The sequence below is a fragment of the Eleutherodactylus coqui genome, chromosome 3, assembly GCF_035609145.1.
Source record: "Eleutherodactylus coqui strain aEleCoq1 chromosome 3, aEleCoq1.hap1, whole genome shotgun sequence".
Lineage (NCBI taxonomy): Eukaryota > Metazoa > Chordata > Amphibia > Anura > Eleutherodactylidae > Eleutherodactylus > Eleutherodactylus coqui.
Window position 1 is genome coordinate 243690664 of NC_089839.1, and position 27145 is coordinate 243717808.

At 44.8% G+C, this 27145-nt stretch overlaps 1 protein-coding gene across 5 annotated transcripts in view; it reads right to left on the reverse strand.

The window, feature by feature from the left end:
• The window catches only part of COL11A1 (collagen type XI alpha 1 chain), a 229080-nt gene that overhangs the window by 20057 nt on the left and 181878 nt on the right, over positions 1 to 27145 (reverse strand). For all 5 annotated transcript variants that reach the window (XM_066597204.1, XM_066597201.1, XM_066597205.1 and 2 more), the window contains 6 exons: positions 26954 to 27007; positions 25016 to 25123; positions 19617 to 19670; positions 18349 to 18402; positions 18211 to 18264; positions 54 to 107 (listed from right to left, as the gene is read on the reverse strand). In XM_066597204.1, coding sequence (XP_066453301.1) covers positions 54 to 107; positions 18211 to 18264; positions 18349 to 18402; positions 19617 to 19670; positions 25016 to 25123; positions 26954 to 27007 — 378 coding nt within the window. The remainder of the gene's footprint in view (positions 1 to 53; positions 108 to 18210; positions 18265 to 18348; positions 18403 to 19616; positions 19671 to 25015; positions 25124 to 26953; positions 27008 to 27145) is intronic.

Consider the following 27145-nt stretch of genomic DNA (forward strand, 5'->3'; position numbering starts at 1 on the left):
GAACAATTCCTATTTTTACATACAAACATAAGGATGATTGCAAAAGAACTTACACCAACACCAGCTTCACCAGGTGGGCCTGGGTTTCCAGCTTCACCGGGTTCACCCTAAAATGGAAAAATCATAGATATATATTTATGTTACTATGTACACATTTTTCACTATTCTTCATAAAACTTTAAAATCGGGCTTAACCATATAGAAACGAATAGTTCTTCTCTAGTTTTCTGCTTGCACTTCAGTCAGTGAGGCTCAAATGCAGTAAAAACGTTATACTATATTTTTACATTCCATGCCCATTATTTTTTCCAGCTGTGCAAAGATGAGACCCTATGGCTCTTTCAATTTAACAGCCATATTTTTAATTTATGAAATTGGACAAACTTAATTTTGTCCCTCATTTGAAGCTTATTAAAAGAAATGTTCCTCAGGTATAAAGTCAATGTGTGTTTCTTTTAACTCCATTTTCATTAGAAACTTATGAGAAGGTTTCGAGGGTTACCCCATATTTTCTCTTCTGTAGAACATTATAGTGTCAATACCGCTTATGGAGAATGCTTCTTCATTTAAATATATGCTAAACATTAAATGTTCATTTTAAGAACAAACATTTTATGCAGCTCTGCAGGGAGATTTAGATTTGAAATCCAAAGCACACATTAAGCCTCTTGCCATTATTTTTCTAGCTCAGTGGACTGATAAATATAACCAGAAATAGTAAGTTAGCATTAAAATGTTACTAACTCTGTACAGCCCGATGGAGATTGTGAAGGTAGCCTATGATCTCTCTGACCAGATGCTCAAAGAATAATCTGTACACTGACTACACAGTGCAGACAATTCTCTCTTTGACTAAAAACTCCCCACTACAATGGCATCGGTTCTGGAAAGGATGTGTCACTGGCTAAAAATAAGTAGACTGTTAAAAATTAAGGGACACATTTATTAAAACTGTCTAAAAGTGTCTGTTGTCCATAACAACCAATCAGTGCACACCATCCAATTTTCAAAGCAATGAAAGGTGCATTGCGATTGGCTGCCATGAAAGCAAAGAGTTTCTTTTAATTTCAGAAATGTCTGGAGAGAGGGGTGTGTGTTAACATGCTTTTTACTTCTATCTTGAAGGGGTTTAGCCCAGGTTATAGACTTATCGCCTATCCATGGCATAGGGTTAAATGTCTGATCAGTGGAGGTCCAAATGCTAGTGCGTCCGTGATCCCAAAAACAGAGGTTCTGTATCCTCCTGTATGAATGGAGCAGCAGGTGAGCATGCATGCTTCCGCTTCTTTCATCTCCATAGGACTGACAAAGATTGCCAAGTGCTGTACTCAACTTGTCTTCAACAGCACCATGAAGATGCAGACTACAAGCATGTAATGTACATGCCATTGCTCCATTAATGTACATGCTTGGCCATTGCTCCATTCATGTGAGAGAACACAGAACCCACATTCTTATGATCAGTAGGGATTCCAGCAGTCAGATCCTCACCGGTCAGACACTTATCCTCTATACTATGGATAGGGGATAAGTTTATACCTTTGGATAACCTCTTTAACAAGCTCAACCTAATGCTCTACTCTCATTCGTGTCATGGCTTTTTTTCTTATTGGCATTATGGCAGTTTTGAAGCTTCTGTCTGAAACAGATCCTAATAGATTACATTGACTAGATTGACCATCTACTTTCTGCAAGGTTTCTGTTTTTTTGACAACAAGAATATGAACGACATAGACTATGGTATACAGTAGAGATGAGCGAGCATACTCAAGCGAGTAGTGCCTTATTCGAGTACCTGCACGCTCGTCTCTAAAGATTCGGCTGCCGGCGGGGAGCGACGGGGAAGAGCGGGGAAGAACGGAAGGGAGATCTCTCTCTCCCTCTCTCCCCCCTGCTCACCTCCGCAACTCACCGGTCTCCCCCGCGCCGGCAGCCGAATCTTTAGAGACGAGCGGGCAGGTACTCGAATAAGGCACTACTACTCGCTCAAGTAGTTTGCCTTAGCGAGTATGCTCGCTCATCTCTAGTATACAGTACTTGCCATGAAAAAAGGAAATAAAGCAAAGACTAGCACTGATGTGAATAAAGCAGTGACATAACTTGAAGCTCCTTGGCCCTAATGCAAAATTTGCACCAGAGCCCATTAAACTAGTACATGTTATTTATAATACTACTCTCATATTCAGAGGGACAATTTGTACCCCCCAGGCTCCTGAGTCCCAATTTGACTGCAACGTCTGCAGCCCAGAAACAAAGCCTTACGGGTGTAACTAGCCATGAACAGAGTACAGACATGCAGAAAAGTGCATCTACATAGACACATCTTGTGCTATAGGACCAACATCTCTCTGCATAAAGTCATTATATTCACCTGCACTGACTAAAGGAACATCTTCTGTATTTCCTGTTGCTATGAAAAGTGCCACATACTGTATCTACTGCACTTATCTTACATAGATATGAATGTTGACACCTGAGTGATACATAAAACTAAAAGCATTTAATTTTGCTGATATGATAAATATGCTATACTGTGAGTGATGCGTCTTCATAGCTTTGTATGGAAAAGCCAGAGACACACAGAGTACATGGCCTTGTTTCTATTTTCAGTATTCACTGGAATAGAAACAGTGATGTATGGCTTATAATAAATATGGAAATAATACAATTCCTTCACAGGTGTCAACAAAGGCTCTGAATACATTAGCGAAGCCCACATACGATGAATAACTTTAAGTGGTTTACTGTTCTGAGACCTTCTAGTTACTCTATTTCACAATGAAACATTTTCTGAATATTGAAAACTATACAGAGCATAAGGCCAGAAAATTTCAATTCAGGGTTATGCAAGCAAGGTACATGGTACTAACAGCAGAAAAGTGTGCCTTGGCCATTACTACACCAGTACTTTCCAAAACTAATGGTTAAGAGAGCAAACAACAATGATGTGGCATTGTTCCTTTAGAAGTCAAGGAGAGGTTAAGAGAGTGAGAAAGACAAAATAACGGCCCTTTTCATGTATTTCCTAGCTGTATAAGTCTAGAATAAGGCACCTGTCGAACTACTAATGACCACATGTCTGTAAGTATGTGAGTGAGTGATTCTCATGCTCCTATTCCCTGGCAATGTCATAGTCCCGCCCCTTGTGACATCATCACCCACCCTGGTGATGTCATAGCCGCACCTCTAGTGCCATCACAGCTCCACCCCCTGACGACATCACTGCAAAACCTAACGTACTGAGAATACAACTAAGCCGTTATTATGTCAGACACAACTCAGCAGTCTTGACAGGAGACACCAACCTACAACACCACAGAGATCTGGCGAGCTGAAGGACCTGTGGTGATGTCACTGCTGTGGGAGGAGTCATTCTGGACTGTGGTAGTTCTGTATACTGGATAAGCTGACAGAAAATACCAGGACGTGTGATGATGTCACTATCATGTGATCACCTGTGTGGGTGAGGTCAGGGATCACATGACCAGGGGCTCATCACTGTATTCCAGGAGCTGTGTGTGTCATGTGTGCAGTCAGCATAAGACCTCGTGTCTACAGGTGGGTAGGGTTCCATGGGCAGGAGCCCCGCCACAGGATCCCACTCTGCCTGCGGACATTACCAGTCTGGATGCATGTGGGTCATCCGTTGTCTTCTTCATGTATGTGGACAGGTGCGCCGGTATGTGGGCAGGCCCGACGGCCGGCATGCCCCCCGTGGGACCTGCAGCACACACGGAGTGACAGTTCTGGGTGTGCCGCAGATTGGACATCTTCCATTGACTTCAATGGGAGCTGTCCCTGCGGGATCCGCAGCAAAACGGAGTATGCTGCAATTTGTTTTTTGGACCGGAAGGTCTGGAAAACAAGCCGGCATGTTTTAATTAAGCTGCGGGCACCCATGATTATCTATGGGCGGCTTGAACTCCGGATCATCCGTGCGGGTGCCCCATATAGATCCCGGAATTCACACCTGCTTGTGGACATGAGCCCTAAATGTAGTAGAGCTGCGAGTGGCTGTTTTTCTAATGTGCTGTGCGTGTAATGCGTATAGTCAGCATGGATGTATGTCATGTAGCAGAGCTGAGTTTGTAACATGCACATGTACTGTGGTACAGCTTTGTCTGTTACGTGCATGTCATGTAGCAGAGCTGAGTTTGTAACATGTGCAGGTACTGTGGCACAGCTGTGTCTGTCAGGCGCATGTCATGTACCAAAGCTGTGTCTGTGACGGGCATGTCATGTAGCAGAGCTGTGTCTGTCAGGCACATGGCATGTACCACAGCTGTGTATGAGACGTGCATGTAGCAAAGCTGTGTGGCGCCACCAGAAACACTGGTACTATAATTTACTAATAATTACTAGTAAACTTATATGAAGGAGAACTGACCATGGGATGTGGTGAGTTTTCCTCCAATGGAAGTGTTCAAACAAAGGCTGGACGGACATCTGTTTGGGGTGATTTAGTGAATCCTGCACTGAGCAGGGGGTTGGACTTGATAACCCTGGAGGTCCCTTTCAACGCTACCATTCTATGATTCTATGGGGTCTTAATATACCTACATATGTCTATTTATATATTGGAATCCAACAGAAAAATGGTGGCATGTTACATTACAAGCCATATTATGGAGAAAAATACAGTGGCACATGGAGGGCCCAAAGTTCCATAATGCAAAGCTACAAGGAGACTGTGTGCCACAGCATGGTGTCCTGACAACGGTCAAGATATGCACATAAGTTCTTAAAGGCGGACTAACTTTTCAGCCAATGTATGCACATCTACCAGATTGTGTTAGTCTCATCACTTCTATAATATACTTGCATTAAAAATATTGTTGCTTTACCACTGTAAATAATATTTGAAGTGGGTGCCACTATGAGTCTCCCTTCCAGCTTTTCTGCAATCTAGTCTCTATCATTAGGTACAGAGTAGAGATGAGCGAACGCGTTCGTCCGAGCTTGATATTCGTGCGAATATTAGGGTGTTCGGGATGTTCGTTATTCGTAACGAACACCATGCGGTGTTCTGGTTACTTTCACTTCCTTCCCTGAGACGTTAGCGCGCTTTTCTGGCCAATTGAAAGACAGGGAAGGCATTACAACTTCCCCCTGCAACGTTTAAGCCCTATACCACCCCCCTGCTGTGAGTGGCTGGCGAGATCAGGTGTTCGCCTAATATAAAAGTCGGCCCCTCCCGCGGCTCGCCTCAGATGCGGTGTGAGTTAGATGAGGGACAGTGCTGTTTATACCGGAGCTGCTGTAGGGAAAGAATTGGTAGTTAGTGTAGGCTTCAAGACCCCCCAAAGGTCCTTATTAGGGCCACTGATAGCTGTGTGTTGGCTGCTGTTAGCAGTGGGATTTTTTTTTTCTCAAAATCGCCTCTGCAGACCGTTGCACCTGGCATTAGGGACAGAAGTGCTGCATAGGCAGGGAGAGTGTTAGGAGTGAGTGTAGCCTTCAAGAACCTCAACGGTCCTTTCTAGGGCCATATTTATCCGTGTGCAGTACTGTCCAGGCTGCTGTTAGCTGTGCTGCATTTTTTTTGGGCTTCTCAAAATCGCCTCTGCAGAGCATTCCACCCTCCATTGATACTGCAGGGAAAGAATTGTATAGGCAGGGCCACAACACAGTTATTATTCATAGAATATACGCAGTGCTGCCTGTTGGTGGGAAAAAACTGAAAACAAATCTATTTGTCCAGCCTCTGTCCGTCCTAACGCCTGTGGACACGTGTGAGCTGCGTGAAAAACATTGCTAAATCATACGCACCCAGCTACGCTTTACTGCTGGCTTCGCCATTTGCTTTCCTTAATTGGGAAAAAAATACCTGCTCTGCCAGAGTTATAATAACTCTGCTACCCTCACGTTCTGTGACACATAAGCAGGGACACAGCACAGTTATTAAACTTCTCATGTTCATTGAATATACGCAGTGCTGCCTGTTGGTGGGAAAAAACTGAAAACAAATCAATTTGTCCAGCCTCTGTCCGTCCTTACGCCTGTGGAGACGTGTGAGCTGCGTGAAAAACATTGCTAAATCATACGCACCCAGCTACGCTTTACTGCTGGCTTCGCCATTTGCTTTCCTTAATTGGGAAACAAAATACCTGCTCTGCCAGAGTTATAATAACTCTGCTACCCTCACGTTCTGTGACACATAAGCAGGGACACAGCACAGTTATTAAACTTCTCATGTTCATTGAATATACGCAGTGCTGCCTGTTGGTGGGAAAAAACTGAAAACAAATCTATTTGTCCAGCCTCTGTCCGTCCTAACGCCTGTGGACACGTGTGAGCTGCGTGAAAAACATTGCTAAATCATACGCACCCAGCTACGCTTTACTGCTGGCTTCGCCATTTGCTTTCCTTAATTGGGAAAAAAATACCTGCTCTGCCAGAGTTATAATAACTCTGCTACCCTCACGTTCTGTGACACATAAGCAGGGACACAGCACAGTTATTAAACTTCTCATGTTCATTGAATATACGCAGTGCTGCCTGTTGGTGGGAAAAAACTGAAAACAAATCTATTTGTCCAGCCTCTGTCCGTCCTTACGGGCGGTGGAGACGTGTGTGCTGCGTGAAGAACAGTGCTAAATCATACGCACCCAGCTACGCTTTACTGCTGGCTTCGCCATTTGCTTTCCTTAATTGGGAAAAAAATACCTGCTCTCCAAGAGTTATAATAACTCTGCTACCCTCACGTTCTGTGACACATAAGCAGGGACACAGCACAGTTATTAAACTTAGATAATTCATTCACTAGAGGCAGTGGGGCCTTTCGTTTTCCAAAAAGGGCAAAAATTATATTTGGCCTGCAGTCTTGCGCCAATTTATTTCCTGCCTGTGAAATCAAATCACTGGTAATACAGCATGCTGAGGGGTAGGGGTAGGCCTAGAGGACGTGGACGCGGCCGAGGACGCGGAGGGCCAAGTCAGGGTGTGGGCACAGGCCAAGCTCCTGATCCAGGTCTGTCGCAGCCGACTGCTGCGCGATTAGGAGAGAGGCACGTTTCTGGCGTCCCCACATTCATCGCCCAATTAATGGGTCCACGCGGGAGACGGTTATTAGAAAATGAGCAGTGTGAGCAGGTCCTGTCCTGGATGGCAGAAAGTGCTTCGAGCAACCTATCGTCTACCCGCAGTTCTGCGCCGTCCACTGCTGCCAATCCGAATCCTCTGTCTGCTGCTCCTCCTTCCTCCCAGCCTCCTCACTCCACTACAATAACACCTGCTCAGGAGCGGGAGCACTCCCAGGAACTGTTCTCGGGCCCCTGCTTAGATTGGGCAGCAGCGGTTCCTCTCCCACCAGAGGAGTTTATCGTCACTGATGCCCAACCATTCGAAAGTTCCCGGGGTCCGGGGGAAGAGGCTGGGGACTTCCGCCAACTGTCTCAACAACTTTCTGTGGGTCAGGAGGACGATGACGATCAGACACAGTTGTCTTGCAGTGAGGTAGTAGTAAGGGCAGTAAGTCCCAGGGAGCAGCGCACAGAGGATTCGGAGGAAGAGCAGCAGGACGATGAGGTGACTGACCCCACCTGGTGTGCAACGCTTACTCAGGAGGACAGGTCTTCAGAGGGGGAGTCAAGGGCATCAGCAGGGCAGGTTGCAAGAGGCAGTGCGGTGTCCAGGGCCAGGGGTAGAGGCAGGGCCAGACCGAATAATCCACCAAGTGTTTCCCAAAGCGCCCCCTCGCGCCATGCCACCCTGCGGAGGCCGAGGTGCTCTAAGGTCTGGCAGTTTTTCACAGAGACGCCTGACGACCGACGAACAGTGGTGTGCAACCTTTGTCGCGCAAAGCTCAGCCGGGGAGCCAACACCAACAGCCTCACCACCACCACCATGCGCAGACATATGATGGCCAAGCACCCCGCAAGGTGGGACAAAGGCCGTTCACCGCCTCCGGTTTGCACCCCTGCCTCTCCCCCTGTGCCCCAACCTGCCACTGAGATGCAACCCCCCTCTCAGGACACAGGCACTACCGCCTCATGGCCTGCACCCACACCCTCATCTCCGCTGTCCTCGGCCCCATCCAGCAGTGTAGTTCAGCGCACCGTTCAGCCGTCGCTTGCGCAAGTGTTCGAGCGCAAGCGCAAGTACGCCGCCACGCACCCGCACGCTCAAACGTTAACCGTCCGCATCGCAAAATTCATCAGCCTTGAGATGCTGCCGTATAGGGTTGTGGAAACGGAGTCCTTCAAAAGTATCATGGAGGCGGCGGCCCCGCGCTACTCAGTTCCCAGTCGCCACTACTTTTCCCGATGTGCCGTCCCAGCCCTGCACGACCACGTCTCCCGCAACATTGTGCGCGCCCTCACCAACGCGGTTACTGCCACGGTCCACTTAACTACGGACACGTGGACAAGCACAGGCGGGCAGGGCCACTACATCTCCCTGACGGCACATTGGGTGAATTTAGTGGAGGCTGGGACAGAGTCAGAGCCTGGGACCGCTCACGTCCTACCCACCCCCAGAATTGCGGGCCCCAGCTCGGTGCTGGTATCTGCGGAGGTGTATGCTTCCTCCACTAAAGCACCCTCCTCCTCCTCCTCCTCCTCTGTCTCACAATCAAGATGTGTTAGCAGCAGCATGTCGCCAGCAGTCGGTGTCGCGCAGTGTGGCAGCACAGCGGTGGGCAAGCGTCAGCAGGCCGTGCTGAAACTACTCAGCTTAGGCGATAAGAGGCACACGGCCCACGAACTGCTGCAGGGTCTGACACAGCAGACCGACCGCTGGCTTGCGCCGCTGAGCCTCCAACCGGGCATGGTCGTGTGTGACAACGGCCGTAACCTGGTGGCGGCTCTGCAGCTCGGCAGCCTCACGCACGTGCCATGCCTGGCCCACGTCTTTAATTTGGTGGTTCAGCGCTTTCTGAAAAGCTACCCACGCTTGTCAGACCTGCTCGTAAAGGCGCGCCGGCTCTGCGCACATTTCCGCAAGTCCCACACGGACGCTGCCACCCTGCGCACCCTGCAACATCACTTTAAGCTGCCAGTGCACCGACTGCTGTGCGACGTGCCCACACGGTGGAACTCTACGCTCCACATGTTGGCCAGGCTCTATGAACAGCGTAGAGCTATAGTCGAATACCAACTCCAACATGGGCGGGGCAGTGGGAGTCAGCCTCCTCAATTCCTTTCAGAAGAGTGGGCCTGGTTGGCAGACATCTGCCATGTCCTTGGTAATTTTGAGGAGTCTACCCAGGTGGTGAGTGGCGATGCTACAATCATTAGCGTCACCATTCCTCTGCTATGCATCTTGAGAAATTCCCTGCAAACCATAAAGGCAGCTGCTTTGCGCTCAGAAACGGGGGCGGGGGAAGACAGTATGCCGCTGGATAGTCAGGGCACCCTCCTGTCTATTTCTCAGCGCGTACAGGAGGAGGAGGAGGAGCATGAGGAGGATGAGGAGGAGGGGGAAGAGACAGCTTGGGCCGCTGCTGACGGTACACCGGCTGATTGCCTGTCATCCTTCCAGCGTGTATGGCCTGAGGAGGAGGAGGAGGAGGAGGAGGAGGAGGAGGATCCTGAAAGTGATCTTCCTAGTGAAGACAGCCATGTGTTGCGTACAGGTACCCTGGCACACATGGCTGACTTCATGTTAGGATGCCTTTCTCGTGACCCTCGCGTTGCACGCATTCTGGCCACTACGGATTACAGGGTGTACACACTGCTCGATCCACGGTATAAGGAGAATCTGCCCACTCTGATTCCCGAAGAGGAAAGGGGTTCGAGAGTGTTGCTATACCACAGGACCCTTGCGGACAAGCTGATGGTAAAATTCCCAGCCGACAGCGCTAGTGGCAGAAGGCGCAGTTCCGAGGGCCATGTTGCAGGGGATGTGCGTAGATCGAGCAGCATGTACATCCCAGGCAGTGCAACAGTCTTTAAGGGCCTGGCCAGCTTTATGGCTCCCCACCAAGACTGTGTCACCGCTCCCCAGTCACGGCTGAGTCGGCGGGAGCACTGCAAAAGGATGGTGAGGGAGTACGTAGCGGATCGCACGACCATCCTTGGTGACGCCTCTGCCCCCTACAACTACTGGGTGTCGAAGCTGGACACGTGGCCTGAACTAGCCCTGTATGCCCTTGAGGTGCTTGCTTGTCCTGCGGCTAGCGTGTTGTCGGAGAGGGTGTTTAGTGCGGCTGGGGGAATCATCACAGATAAGCGTAGCCGCTTGTCAACCGACAGTGCCGACAGGCTAACACTCATCAAGATGAACAAAGGCTGGATTTCCCCAGACTTCTGTTCTCCACCAGCGGACAGCAGCGATACGTAAGCAATACGTAGGCTGCACCCGCGGATGGAAGCTACGTTCTCTCTCACCATCCAAAACGGGGACATTTCTGCTTCATCAATCTGTGTCTAATATTCCTCCTCCTCCTCCTCCTGCTCCTCCTCCTGAAACCTCACGTAATCACGCTGAACGGGCAATTTTTCTTAGGGCCACAAGGCTCACTCAAATAATTTTTCAGAACAATTTTTATAAGTTTCAATGCGCTTAAAAGCATTGGAACTTTAACTTGAACCAATTTTTCGTTACACTGGGCTGCCTCCAGGCCTAGTTACCACTTAAGCCACATTAACCAAAGCGATTAATGGGTTTCACCTGCCCTCTTGGCTGGCCATGGCCAATTTTTGGGATGTACATTAGTACTGTTGATACAGCAATTTTTGTGGGCCCTCGCCTACAGTGTAATCAAATTAATTTTTAGCCCACCTGCATTACAGCTGACGTTACCTCAGCTGTGTTGGGCAATGCAATGGGATATTTTTGTGTACCGCCGGTGGGTTCCAGGGAGCCACCCATGCTGTAGGTGCACACTGAGTTTTTAATACATCTGTACACTTCTAAAGAACCCGTCTGACTGGGGCATGCAGTGTGGGCCGAAGCCCACCTGTATTACGCACGACATTACTACCTCAGCTGTGTTGGGCAATGCAATGGGATATTTCTATGTACCGCCGGTGGCTTCCTGGCACCCACCCAGGCAGTGGGTCCACAGGGAGTTAAACCTACATGTGTCCACTTGTAAAGAACCCCAGTCTGACTGGGGCATGCAGTGTGGGCCGAAGCCCACCTGTATTACGCACGACATTACTACCTCAGCTGTGTTGGGCAATGCAATGGGATATTTTTGTGTACCGCCGGTGGGTTCCAGGGAGCCACCCATGCTGTAGGTGCACACTGAGTTTTTAATACATCTGTACACTTCTAAAGAACCCGTCTGACTGGGGCATGCAGTGTGGGCCGAAGCCCACCTGTATTACGCACGACATTACTACCTCAGCTGTGTTGGGCAATGCAATGGGATATTTCTATGTACCGCCGGTGGCTTCCTGGCACCCACCCAGGCAGTGGGTCCACAGGGAGTTAAACCTACATGTGTCCACTTGTAAAGAACCCCAGTCTGACTGGGGCATGCAGTGTGGGCCGAAACCCACCTGCATTAACCCTTTCCAGTCCACTGTGTGACCTGTGAAGACATTAGGGTTTAAGGCTGTACAGCTCCGTTGTTGGTAGACGTCCGTCGGGGTTCTCTTACTGTATATTGCCAGCCTCTCTGCTGTCGGAGCCTATCCTACGTGTCAGCTCATGCAGTACTGGCTTTAGCCAGCATATAGCGCCGTTGTATAACAGCAGAAAAAGAGTAAGCCCCCTAGGAAAACCATATACAAATTGGATTGGAAAGGGTTAAGCACAACATTACTACCTCAGCTGTGTTGGGCAATGCAATGGGATATTTCTATGTACCGCCGGTGGCTTCCTGGCACCCACCCATGCTGTAGGTGCACACGGAGTTTTTACTACATCTGTACACTTATAAAGAACCCCAGTCAGACTGGGGCATGCAGTGTGGGCCGAAGCCCACCTGCATTAAGCACGACATTACTACCTCAGCTGTGTTGGGCAATGCAATGGGATATTTCTGTGTACCGCCGGTGGGTTCCAGGGAGCCACCCATGCTGTGGGTCGACAGGGACTTCACAATAGGGAGTTGTACCTGCCTGTGTCTATGAATTAAAAAGCCCGGTCTGACTGGGGCATGCAGACACCTTGACAGAATGAATAGTGTGTGGCACATAGGTTCCCCATTGCTATGCCCACGTGTGCAGCTCCTGATGGCGGTGGCACAGGATTCTATTTCTCATTGCTTCTGTACAGCATTGTGGGCTATCGCTCCGCCACTTTTAAAGAGGGTCGCTGCCTAGCCGTGCCAACCTCTGCAGTGTGTGCCTGCGGTCCCTCGTCATGGCAGACGCAATTCTAAATAGACATGAGCGTGGTGTGGCATGAGGGCAGCTGAAGGCTGCGCAGGGACACTTTGGTGTGCGCTGTGGGGGGGAGGGGGGGCGGTTGGGCAGCATGTAACCCAGGAGAAGTGTCAGTGGAGTGTCATGCAGGCAGTGATTGTGCTTTGTTGGAGGTAGTGTGGTGCTTAGCAAAGGTATGCCATGCTAATGAGGGCTTTTCAGAAGTAAAAGTTGTTGGGAGGGGGGGGGGGCCCACTCTTGCCGGTATTGTGGCTTAATAGTGGGACCTGGGAACTTGAGATGCAGCCCAACATGTAGCCCCTCGCCTGCCCTATCCGTCACTGTGTCATTCCCATCACTTTCCTGAATTGCCCAGATTTTCACACATGAAAACCTTAGCGAGCATCGGCGAAATACAAAAATGTTCTGGTCGCCCATTGACTTCAATGGGGTTCGTTGTTCGAAACGAACCCTCGAGCATCACGGGAAGTTCGTTACGAATAACGAACACCCGAACATTTTGGTGTTCGCTCATCTCTAGTACAGAGCTTTCTTAGTAAAAAGGCCACACTGACATTTCCAGGGGGAGGGGCTATCTTCACAGCAGTTCCCCTGCACTTACAGGCTGCAGACTGACAGATCTGCAAACACTGATAATGATTTCCACAGTCTCTGCCTCTCCTGCTGTTACAGCATGTGGGTATGTGCACAAGTTATAGTGGGTTTACTAACCATTTGGCCAGAATGTCTCTGAATGCCTGAATCACACTTAGGCTGGCTACACACAACCGGGTCTTCTTCTTTTCTGTACTACGGATGGTCCGCACAATGAGCTGTCAGACATGTGCAGTACAGTTTTTTTTTTTTTAATTCCTGTTTTTCCCTCACCGCCGCTAGGTGATGATGCAGGTAGTTGCAACCTTTCTGCCATGTCATTGTGGAAGGGCCGTGGATCGGACAGCTTTCATTGAATTTGATGGAAGCCATCCAAGTGGAATCCATACTAAAATAGAGCATGCTTTTCCATTGCATGCTATGGAAGGTATTTGCTGCGGAATCCGGAGGCAAACGCCTGCTCTGGATTCTGCAATACAAATCTGGCCATGTGCAGCCAGCCTTATGGTGGGCATTCAGATACTGACTCCCTGATTATTGGACCACAGACAGTGCAATGCAGCATGGGAAATACGGGCAAGGAAGTGCAGGACAGTGAACTACTGTCAGAATACTAGGCTTGCTACATGTCCCTTCCCTGAAAGTGGAATGTAAACAGCAGAACAACAGAAAACCAGAATGGCCACCTGAAAATTAGAACTTATAGACATTTAATATGGTGCAAACAGTAGGAAATGAGAGGATAAGGAGAGCTTGTTTTACTTTTAGAAAATGCGTTGAAAACTCCGGTATGCTTTAAGGACACATATATGTAAATGTCTCACTGATTTTAACTATGGGTGGGACATCTGCCCATCCTTGAACCATTCATGTGTCAGTGACAAAATTAATGCTCTACAGCTAGACACCATAGTTTGCCTAACTTGGGTATATTTAAACAGTGCAGGATAGGAGGCACATGCTCGGTTACTTTTAAGTGATAATTTAGTTGATCAGTTAAGTTATTCAACTTTCTTAAAAGGACTTGCAGTAAATGGAGCTTCCAGAAGTCTGTTATTTCAGACATAAACTTTAGGATTATCTGTATTATATTATATGTCATATTTATCCTCGAGTCTGTGTTTCTTATTGGACTTGTTCTCAGCTGTTAAAGACCCATTAAATATATTGACATATTTAGCAAACAACTGTCTGTCCATGCTCATATAATTAACATTATTGTGACTATCATTTATATGCCTCATATTTATTCAATTCTTTAATACATAATTAAGCTATTATTATTCTACATTCTTCATCTATAGCGTGTTACATGAATTTTATCTAGAATTTTACAGACCACACACATTGCATGCAATCTTCTCATCCATAGAAATGGATCAGAAAAAGACATGCAATGATTTTTATCGCACGGATCATTGGTCTGTGGGAAAGAAAACACTCATGTAAGGGCGCCCACCCACTGGCGTTTTCGTTTTCCGCTGCGTTTTTTGCCGCGTTTTCGCGGCGTTTTCCATTAATTTCCATTGACTTTCATGGGTGCATTAGGAGAAAAATAAGGACACATATGCAACTGACAGTTCCTATGTTAAAAATCGCAACGCAACGCAAAAAAAAACGCCAGTGGACAGGAGTACATTCAATTCTAATTGCTCTTGAGAAAAAACGCAAAACGCAAAGAAAAAAAAATCGCCAGTGGGTGGGCGCCCTAAATAGTGTAATGTACAGGAGTGTACACTCCACAATAATAATGTGGTTATCTCTTTAAATGTATGTGTAACTTTAAGAATGTAAAGTTTGGTTGTTTGGACACTCACATTATTATTAAGAAACCCTATTCTATCCCCATTGGTCAGTTAGCCAGTTGCTAGATAGCTGACCTAGGATTGGGAGATCCACTCAAGGGTTGGTTGAGACAGGCTAGTATAAGAGGAAAGAGGGAGAGGAGTTGAAAGGAGTAAGATTAGTCTGAAGATGAAATCAGTCTAGAGAGATGGAGAAAGCTAGTAAGGTGGGAAGAAGGAAAGTGTGAGCACAAAAGTTATATCTGATTTGCATAAAGATCAGAGAAGTTATAGAAAGCAGGCCTGTCAATAAGAGAAGAAATATAGAGAAAAGGAACAGACTAAAAGCACAAGGAATGGCCTAAAAGTTACAATAACTAACTAAAAGCACAACTTCATACCTAAGGAACTAGAAGACAGAATAGATAAAGAAAAGCAGAAGGGCTAATCACAGAGGACAGAAAGGATTCCCATACTTGTTACTATGAAAGAGCCCAGCAGTGATTTCTGCACTTAATGCCTGCCTACTTACTAATGAATATGACTGTATTGCAAAAAGAAACTGTACCTCAAGATATCAGTTAATGCTATGTATATGAAGTATTGAAGAACCTTCACTTATGGAAAATAAATGAATCTATGCTTTCACTGTTTATCCTGCCTCCTAGAGTCTGTTCCCACCACCAAACATCTGCGCTGAGGTACCACCTTACACTTCAGGGAAAAGGAAAAGTTTTATTTTAATTTTCCCATTTTTGTATTATTATTTTGTCCAGCATGGGTCTCAGCCTGCATACGGACTGGCATCATGAACTTGACAAATTACCATCTTACCCTGCCCGACTCCACAGGTAGCACCAAAAGCTAAAAATTAAATTTATTATTTATTAGTTGCATACCGCTATCCATCTGGAGGCAGTCAGCTAGGCTACTTTGATAACCACCATATACGCTGCCAACCACTCCATGGTCTGGCTGGTTGCAATAGCTTAATGGGTTATTATGGGTCAGTGTGCTTTCTGTAGATTACACGGACAGAGCATGAACCGAAAATATACCCATCTGAATGGGCTCTAAATAAAAATGGCACTGTATCAGTCCAAGGTGAACCTTTTTGATAATATTTTTAGTTTGATTTACATGGTTATCTGTTTCTTCGGTGTATTACTTACACAGTCTAGAGACTTAATGTCTGAATGAAGTAAATACATCCAACAGAATGCGGTCATTTACAGTCTACATATCACTTTGAAGGTGCCATTGTTTAGATGGACCTAGGATACTGAAGCATAAGAAAGAGTTATGCCTTAATGATGGAAATGTTTGCAATATGTCGGCTTTCCACTGATCGGCCTTTTTCTATCTGCAATATGCTCATATCTTGGTGTTTGCAGATAGATAATAGAGAAAATCAGCTGTGTAGCTATATTAGCCGTCTGATATGCTTAGTATCATAGGTCACAATATAGAAGCTGAAGTCTTCCCAATGAAGGGTTAAAATGAAATGTCTAATAATACGGTATGTAAAAATATCAGAAGATATAAAATTCTAGCAATGCAGAAATGCTCTCATCATTTAATACAATAACAAAACTGTGCACCGCTGTCCCGATAGCTCAACATTTCAGAATTGTAGCTGACGTGAGCATGCATTATAATGCTTCGGAGATTATAAAGGCTGCACAGAAAATGCAAAAAAAAAAAAAAGATTTCATCACTGGGTTGATTCTAGTCTTTACGAAAACAATCCATAAAAATATTTCTGCTTGGAGATGGTAAACCCGCAGAGCATCTGCCTGGTAGGACGGTGCACTTCCTTAGCAATACAAGCCTGCATTTGTCTGATTTAAGATGACAGCTATTATTATACAATAAGTCTGTATGCAAACACTGCAGGCAGAATCCTTTTAATGTATGGGGAACTCTGGAGAAGTGGGGAAAAGCTCTGGAGACACAATGTTTCCATATCACAAGGTACAGAAAAGCACGAAAAATGGTTTTCTTTTATAATGCAGTCTCGTAATAATCCTAATGTCTATTTTAAACTCGGCATATTTACATACTTCCTTATGTTTTTGCAATGATGTTTCCTTCGAGAATAAACTTCTAAGAACTAGTTTAGTCTACAGCTTTCTGGGCATGGCGCTGGAACAGTCATTTGGACATTATTTCCTTCAGTAGTGGATGTTATCAAATTTACTACTGTGGGCTTTAAATGCACTAAGCACAGATTCAAGCAAGTAGATATACTTAGGGCTTAGAGGGGTTTTTCCAGGGAAATACTATGGATGACCTATCATTAGGATAGGTCATCAATAGTTAATCGGACGAAGTCCGTTGCTTAGGACCCCAACTGATCAGCTGAGCCAGCACAAGCTGTCAGCGCCGCAATAACACATAGGTTGGAGCAGAAGCCACGGCGCCAACCTCTGTGCAGTGGCCAGCACTTGTAACTGCAGGCACGGCTATCATTGAAATCAATGGGAGCCGTGCCTGCAATTACAAGCGCGGGCCACTATAAGGAAGTCGACATGGAGGCTTTCGCTCCAAACTCTGTGTTATTGCGGCACTGGCAGCATGCGCCTGCTCAGCTGATCAGTTGGGGTCCTAAGCAACAGATTCTGGCCGATCAACTATTGATGACCTACCCTGATTTCCCTGGCATACCCCTTTAAATAGATGAATGTGTATGCAAATACACTCTCCGTAAAAGAGGGTATTTGCACAAGTTACAAGTCTTCCTTTTTTTTAATTGTTCAAACCCAGCATTATTGCGCACGTGGAAAAAAAAAATCTGAAAGATAGGGCAAGGCCTATTTTTTCTCACATGTAGGAATTGCATGGGAGAAACGTGCTCGAAGAATGAAATGGCTTTCCTTCATTGCATTTTACGGGTGTGAAAAAACCTCCACCAACGTGTTTGTCTGTTTAAGCTCTTAGGCTGCACATAAAGAGTGATCTATGAAAGCGTGCACTGAGCCAATAATCACCTTCGCTTAAAGATGTTGTCCTATGAAATTGTTTTTCCCTGTCAACAGGATAGGAGTAACTTTCTGATCAATGGGGGTCTAATTACTGGGACCTCCGCTGATGTCAAGAAATGGCATAGTGAAAGTCCCTGAATGAATAGTGGTGGTTACACATGCACATCACCTCTCCATTTATTTTAGTGGGCTATATCTGGCCATACCCTCCGTGCATTCAGGGAGCTTCAGGACCACTGTTCTTATGATTTGTGAGAACACCAGGGGTCAGACCAGCACTGGTAAAATTGTTACTTCTAAGTATTTCATTTAGTGTGACAACCCGTTGAATGTCCGAACAAAGTGTTAGATTTGCCCATTGCTAATCAGTCTGTAGACATTAAAAATGATTTGTATTTGTGTATGTGGTGGGCTAGTACTAGGGATAGCCAGGAGAACTAGTCACATTATCTGTTACTGTCCTCACTACCTAAAGATTTACATCACTTTGCCACATCTCATTTATATGAAGGAAATCTTTCTATAGCATACTTAAAAAGGAGGTAGGAAGACATTTTTTTTTTCACCTACCTTCTCACCAACACCGCCAACAGAGCCAATAGACCCAGGTGGACCTTGTGGACCCTGCAGGAAAATTGAAAGTCATATAAATAAATAATAATGAAAATGTTCTTTCTAGTTTTACTGTATGCAATACCGAATACTTACATCTGCACCATTAGGACCTTGAGGACCTCTGGGACCAGGAGGACCAGGTGGACCCTATTTAAAAGAATCAGAACATTAATTCTATTGATGACAGAGTCGATCTACACTATGTTAACAAAAGTATTGTGACACACATAGAAACTGATGAAATTCGATTTTATTTACATTTTTCAATACATTGTTGGGCCGACTTTGGCCTCAATGACTACAGTAATCCTCCTTGGCATGCTTTCCATCATATGCCGATAGATGTATGGAGAGAGTTTTCCCAATTTCTTAAGGAGAGCTTCAGATATTGATGCAGGGGATGATAGGTGTGTTGGGCGTGTATGGATACGGCATTCTAAGTCATCCCAAAGATGCTCAGTGGATTGAGATCCAGACTTTAGACTAGCCAATGACGTTTGCAGATGTTCTGCTCCTCAAACCAAGTCTCAACACTGCCTGCTGTATGAAACTGTGCTTGGTCATGTTGGTAGAGAGGGCGTTGGGGGTGGACTTCACTATAACTAATGGCCCTAGTCCTTCCTAGCTGAAACATACACGAAACATAGCAGAACCTTCTCCATACTTCACTGTTTAGACAATGCAGTTGTGTAGAAACCACTCTCAAGGCAACCACCACACCCAAGTGCCGGCATCCAATCAGAAGATGGTGTGTTTCAGCTGTTCACAAAACTTGCATCCATACATTTACAGTCCCAAGAACGATGCTCCAAGCACCCCTGTGCATGCACTGCTGTGATGTCAAGCTAGTGTGCAGACATTCATCCATGGTAACCACTCGCATGTCTATGAATAGTTATGATGCTAATGGATGTTCCAATGACCTGTGAGACTTCCTGAATGAGTGTTATGGCAGACAATATCCATAATGCCTTCACCGCTCATACAAGGCTTTGTTGGCCATGTTCTGTCAGTTTACAAGGTCTCACTGAATGTGGCTGCACTGCACACACACCAGGATGCTTTCCATTTCTGAATAACATTACCTACAGTGGCCTTTGGAGGGTCCAAAAGTGCTTTAATGTCCCATACTGATTGGCTGCTCATGTGACAACCAACTACCATTTCCTGTTGAAAGTCTGTTAAATCTACACCTCATGGCATTCTAATGGTGTCTGCACTACAATATGTCTGTGTGGTACTCGCCTTTATACCTAATGCTCACACATCCAATTTGCTTGTGCCCTTCACCTGACAGCACAGGATTGGTGGGTAGATATGTATATATATTGCATGTCTCTATTATATAACATTGTACTTACCATTGGACCAACATCACCGTTTTCTCCCTTTTCGCCTGGAGGTCCAGGAAGACCCTGAAATAAGTAATAGATTAACACTGTTATTCAAGCAGAATTGACTTCTTTAATAAATATTTGTATATATCTTTTTCATAAATGTAGTGTCTTCGTTGATGTATGAAGGTGTTTCAGCTTGATATTCATTTAATACGACGCTTATTATATATGAAAGTTGTTGATTTTTAACAGTTGAAAAAACAACTTGGTCATAGCAGGAAACCTTGAGTTTCTAAGAAGGCAAATCAAGGAGCGGACTACACATGAAGTCAAGTTGAGTATGCAGACTTACAAAATATGAATTTATGTAGGAAAGTCACATATAGGACCCTAAAGTAATAATAAGTTTTAATACATAGTATGGAGAGTTATAGATATACATCTCTGGTCAGATAGTCTCAATACATTACTGCAACCAGCATAAATATCCTCCAACAGAGTATCACTAAATCAAGGCCTTTCAAAACTAGCCAACTCATGTCACCGGTCTTGGAATATTGGGGTGCGTCAAATCAAAAGGAAAGGGTAGCAAGGATATGTTGGTGTATGCAATGTGTTTTATATATATATATATATATAGATATATCTATATCTATCTATCTATCTATCTATCTATCTATCTATCTATCTATCTATCTCATATCTATCTATCTATCTATCTATCTATCTCATATCTATCTATATCTATCTATCTATCTATCTATCTATCTATCTATCTATATGTAGAGATGTAGCACATGTTAACTTGATATGTAACGTGTTAAGGTAGCTCGACGACCATGTACTACAATGCTGTTAATCGCATTGTCACGATGCCCAGTCATATTAGATATTGCTATATATATAATATATATAACGTGTGTGTATATGTATACAACCTCAAGAAGTATGGCATAACTAGTGCATTAAATATACAGGTTTAGGGCTTCTTCACACGTCTGTGCTTGTGCGGGTGTTTGAGTTCATTCTCGTGAACGTGTTTTGCGCATGTGGAAAAAAGTAGGACCTGCTCTATCTTTCAACGTTTTGCACAGCGAAGGCCCCATAGAAGTCTATGAAAGGTGCGCAAATATGTAAGGGGAAGGGTGAAACACTGAGCAAAATGTGGGGAAAAGAACACATCTGAACCTCATTAAGGTAAATAGCCTTTTAAATCTTGGAAGTCGTGTGTCTCGCCCACATGTGAACTGGCCTCATGTGCGCAGAAAGTAGAGTACTATGCGCAGAAACACATGAAAATCAACCTCATCAACCTAAGGGCGCCCACCCACTGGCGTTTTTTTACCTGCGTTTTGCGTTTTGTGTTTTTCCTGCACAGGCATAGAGATAACATGTGTTCCTGTCCACTGGCGTTTTTTTTGCGTTGCGTTTGCGTTTTTAATATAGGAACTGTCAGTTGCATATGTGTCCTTATTTTTCTCCTAATGCACCCATGAATGTCAATGGAAATTAACGGAAAAGCCGCGAAAAACGCCGCAAAAAACGCGCGAAAAAATCGCGGGAAACGCAAACGCCAGTGGGTGGGCGCCCTTACATGCGCAAATACGCTGCAGCAAGCATTTTTGAGCATACGGTCATCTGAATAAGCCCTCAGGGCGGCTTCAGGCAGCCGTATGTGCAGTTACGCATGTTTCAATGCGAGGTATTTGCGCAGTGAATAAGGTTCGATGAGGTAGGTGTGCACACATATCAGTGCTTAGTACTGTATTTTTTGCGCACATAGGGCCAGTTCACATGCGTGTGGCACATCCCTTCCATTATTTAAAAGGGTATTTTAGCCTAATGATGCCTAGATGTATTCTTTTTTTTTCACGAATTGCGCATTTGGGTGCATATTGAGTGCATATTTGCGCAACAACTATATACTTCTATGGAGCCATTGGTGCGCATATAGGTAGGAAAATAGAGCAGGGCCTATTATTTGCAAGCACATTAAATGTGTATGCAAAACACGCTTGTGAGAACGAACCCAATCGACATCAATGGGTTCTATTCTCTTCGCATTGCACGCATATATGTTACACGTGCAAATATGGTCGTCTGAAGAAGCCCCAACTTGGGTGACATGTAGGTCTTTTTACCAACTGGGTCTGAAGTGGCGGCTGCATGCAGAGCACTTCTGTAACATTTAGCTATCAATCCTTCAGCTCTAGTTCTACTAAGGGATACAAATGCCATGTTGGCCGCGGGATGTTGGCGGCTGTAAACAGATGATGAAAACTGTACACAGCAGTTGTAGTGCGAGCATGGTTAATAATTTATGTCCTGCTGGGCCAGACTGATGATATGTGAAGCAGCTACTGGCAATCCGGAAAGGCACATCATTCATTCTCCCTCCGCATCTACCAGTAAGATATTATATTTACTGTAGAAATGTAAATCTGCATTGTGTGGAGAGTGAAGTTTATCTTCATCATAGAGTTAAAATTACATTTGTAAGATGTGCTTAAAAAAAGAGACAATATACGGAGAAGGAAAGAAGAACCAAGTATCATTGCCTAATAGTTTTTGATGCTTTTGCACAATTCAGTGATCTATTTACCAAAAAGATGATGAAATTTCTCTAAGCTTCGGGAGATATAGTACGCACGGAGAAATAGAGTCAAAAGGTATTTTGCTTTTCACTATTTTTAGGAAATATTGTAAAAAGTACAGCAAGTCTATCGGTTGACATAAAAAGATGCCTGCGGCCAGACAACTGACAGATTATTATGATTTCCAATTTCTCCATGTTAATTATATGGAGGCAGGGGCAGATGAGTGGCTGCCAGATGCCTTTGTTGCTGCTTATTTCAAATTTGGAAGCTGTTCAGAAAATAAATCTGATTTATTTTTAACCAGACTTCAATCAGGTGGAGCAGCGTTCGGCAGTGGCTGAAAGAAGAGCAGGATTATATAAGGGACAGTTGCCCAGGACCCTCTGCCTAGGCATTATCAAGAGGCAAGAGGCAGAATACACTTTGTTGGGAGAACATAATTACCGTGTTTCCCCAAAAATAAGACCCTGTCTTATGTTGATTTTTGAACCAAAAAAGGTGCTAGGGGTAGGTCTTATTATACTTACCTAGCAGGCACGGTCCAGGTCTCTCTCGCTGCTCTCCACAGCTCTGATGCGCTTCCCGCAGTCCCCGGCCGCTCATACAACATCACTTCCTGGTTACAGGATTCCTAAATCCCGCCTCCAGGAAGCGATGGGTATGATTGGTTCTTTGACCGCTGCCCAGCCAACCAATGCAGCGCTGGATGAATTAGTGCAATGGCTGTGATTGGTTCATCCAGCACTGCATTGATTGGCTGAGCAGCAGTGGAAGAACCATTCAACAACCATCATGTTGTAGAGGCAGGATTTATGAATTGGCTGAGTCAAGGCAAATCAAAGCCATCGCATTGGTTCATCAAGCAGTGGTCGAAAGACCAATCACAGGGATCAGTTCCTCTAGGTGGGATTTATGAGTCCCGTAGCCAGAAAGTGATGCTGTACGAACATCCAAGCACATGCCGGAACTGCACTGAACCTCTGGACTTGCTCTATCTTTCTCGCACATAGTTAATACTACATGCAATACCTATCTTTCCGTTGTTTTTTTTTTCAAACTCGCACGCTATGGTGCGAAGTTTGAATGGCCCGAAAAAAAACAAAAAACTGCTTCATGGGCAACTGCGCTCCGTAGCAGTGAGTGTAGTTACGCATACACCCATGTGTTTTTGCCCTAAGGGAGTGTGCTTAACTATATATGTATATTGTATTAGTTGAAGAATAAACTAATGCTACCTATAACTAAAAAAGGAATATTTAATACCTACAAAGGAGTATATCTTGCATCTAAATAACCTGGCCAAGACAGAATAGGGTACTTGCCCTATCAGCTCCTCCTTGCCTATGATCCTATATATACAGTGCATTGTGTGCATTACATCTATTCCTGAGCAGAGAGCAGCATATATAACTATATATATGGAATTGCATATTTATTTCTAATTTCAAAGAGCATTGCAGAAGCGTATTGTGTTCTTCATACTGATCATCTTAGAGAGCACATCTCTGCGCAGCACACCTCTCTGATAAATGAGCCACTGATAGGCGAGGTATCTTCTGCACGTTTCTTCTGCTGGATTTGTAACATCAGTAACTCTCTGCTTGGAGCACAGTGGCACATGAATAATCCCTGCCAGCTGGCATAGTACTGATTACTGAGCTGATGGCCCATTTATTCAGTCTGCCAGGACTGCTGACTGAGGCTCAGCCAGACTGATACCCACAGATCTGGGCTGTGCCATTTTGTCATGCACACATTTCATCTGCTAAGGCCATGGGGCACCTCCTGCGTCCCTGTAATATCTTCATCAGATGCCAGAAATGCCAGCACACATTCACTGCTAATGAATATATACATAAACATACATGGTGCTCTGTGTTCACAGAACAGATTGCCTGGGCACTAGGAGGGCATGCCTTCTATGCCAGTACAGTAGAGGAGACGTCCTCTGTATTGTGTGCAGGGCTACACTAGATAGAAGCCACAGGGAACATTTGCAAAACTCAGATTCTTTAAACAGATGTGTTTTTTCGATTCCTGTTTCTGACTCCATTCTGAGTCATTAATTTAGTGCAAAGTCTCTATTTTTCTGCCATGTATTTTCCTTATATAAACTGTCTTTGTCTTTATGCTTTTTTTGCCTAAAATGTTCAGAAAAGTAGCAATGTGTGGCTTTTAAATATAAAAAGAGTTGCAGGATAGGCGATAACTTGCTGATCGAAGGGGGTCTCACCACCGTCAACCCCCATCACCCGTCCTTCTCACTGTAGGCTTATTGCAAGCCCTGCAGTGAGGAGGAGACTGAATAGAGCACTAGTCACACAGGCACGCTGAGGCTCCATTTACTTTCAATGGGACTATCGACGTAGGTATTTCCATTAGTCCATGGGTATTTCCATTAGCCCCATTGAAATGAATGGCATGCCAAATCTGCATGCTTGGTCAGCTCTCCATTAATTTTGACGTCACTGCAAGGAAGGAAGTGACCCCACAGTGACAGGCAGATGTAAACATGAGGCCCCTGTTCTCGCAATTTGCAGGAGACCCTCACCGATCGGCAAGTTATCACCTATCCACAGGAAAGGGGTAACTTGTGATCCTGTTACAGCCCCTTTAAATATTTTCTTTTAAAAAGTTTCCTATAAGATGTCATAATTATTGCATTACAACTTAAGAACTGTGAACAAAATAATTGAGGCCAGTGGATAGGGTAAAGGGTTTATGGGGAATGCATCACAAGGAGTTAATATATAAATCCAAGAATGGACATGGTATTCTGTTGTGCTTGAAAAACACTATAGAAATGTCTGGAGCCATCCTACTCACTTGAAGACCAATTGGACCAGGAGGACCTGGGAATCCACGAGCGCCTTCATCACCCTTTTGCCCGAACATTCCCTGTTGACCTCTTGGGCCGGGCTCTCCATCAGATCCCTGCGGAAATGAGGAATATACATGTTTTAACAGCAATATCAAGAAGCCAAGCAAGAAATAAGCTGTGCTGTACTCCACCTAAAATGGAAAACTACTAGACCTGTAATAATCATAGATTGATTGTAGGGCCACTAATGTTGCTGTGGAATTTGGAGTGGTAATTCCCAGAATCATATTGTATATGTCTTTAAATGATGGGAGCCATCAGTGAGGCATGGAATCTCATATTTACCATTATTATTAGTAGCCTCGCCCTGAATTTAAAAAGGTATTCCCATGTAAGACTTTTATGAAATATCCACAGGATATGCCATAATAGCCAAATAGGTGTGGGTCCCATTTCTGGGACTCAAACTGTCTTTAGTTTTGGTCCCCATCATCTTCGGCCACAGTTACTGAAACATCCAAAATTTTGGATGTCTTTGTGGTCACAGTTACTGAAACAATAAAGCGGGCTTTTCTCCGCTGTTACCATAACTCTTAGGAAAAACAATGAGACTTTAGCGAACGGCATAGAACAGCGGACTACACTATTTCGGTAACTCTTGATTTACAGGAATAATATAGTTCCCTGTGCTATGCTGTTTATGTAAATCCCATTGACTTCTATGGGAGTTACGGAAACTGTGTAGTCCAGCCTCACTCATCTGTTTCCATCCTTCCAGCCACCCCATACAGAGTGGTGTTCCCATCGTGGCCATGTTTGACTAAGATGGGAACACCCTTAAAGGGCATATTCACACTGCTGTTACAGACAATTAACCATTTCAGTTGCTCTTTTCCATTTGAGGAGCAGAGAAACGGAAATAAAAATTGAATGTTCCTCATTGATTTTAATGGGTTTTATAAAAAAAATGGAAATATTTCCATTTCATTTCCATTTTTACAATGCAACAAATAACGCAGTCAGCTGGACTTGATTCACATCGGTGTATGCAAGTTACACTCAAGATTCTGAAGCACAACTCACATTGGACAGCACAAAAACACACGTGTGTCCAATACCCATGGGCAGTGGACATTGCATGTCTGATTCTGGTCTGTGATATGGACCATAAAAAGACATGCTGAGATTTCTATCACATGAACCATCGGTCTGTGTGAAAAAACACCTACGTGAATAGCCCAATTGACTATAACTGGTCCGTGTGCAGTCCGGAACTTTTAGCTCAGATCCACACAGCAGGTCTGATCAGAATACTCTTGGCTTTTAATTTTCCTTCCATGGTCATGATAGTATAGCGACGTTTCAACCTGCCACCTGGGCCTTTCTCAGAACCTTGAGAAAGACCCAAGTGACGGGTTGAAACATTGCTATGCTGTCATGACCATGGAAGGAAAGTTAAAAGCCAAGAGTATTCTGATCAGACCTGCTGTGTGGATCTGAGTTACTTATATACCCCCTTTGATGCTGCTCTTTGTATGTTGGACTCTCTGGAATTTATTGGGATTGGGGTCTCATCCGATGTGAGCGGGCAACTATTACCACTCCACCCACAGCTGGGAAATATTGGTGAGTACGGTTGAAAATTTTTCAATCTGGGAAACTTTTAGCTCGGTGTACCCAGAGCTAGCATATAAATGTAGCAGTGTATGTAATGGAAGATGTTATCATAACTGACTTTCAACATCCTGCATTAATCAATTTCCCATTTTTATTCATACTCTGATTAATAGCGTTCACATCTTATGTGCCTTTCTTGATATTTTGTTCTGGAGTACAATAAGTAACATACAGGTTGGTAATATTCTGTATTCCATAAATCTTCAGTTCCGCAAATAGTAATTCTTTTTGCTCACATTCAGAAATGTCAATTTTAAATTACTTACAGCTGGACCTGGAGCTCCAACTGGGCCTTGCAAACCAGCTGGTCCAGGAGGACCCTAGAAAGAGGGAAAGAGAACGAAATGTTGCTACTGTAATTTAATTTACACCTTAAAGTGGTTAGTAAATCAAGATATTACTTGGATGGTTTTCTAAGTGCTGCACAGGAAATAATCCACTGCAGTCAGACTACAATA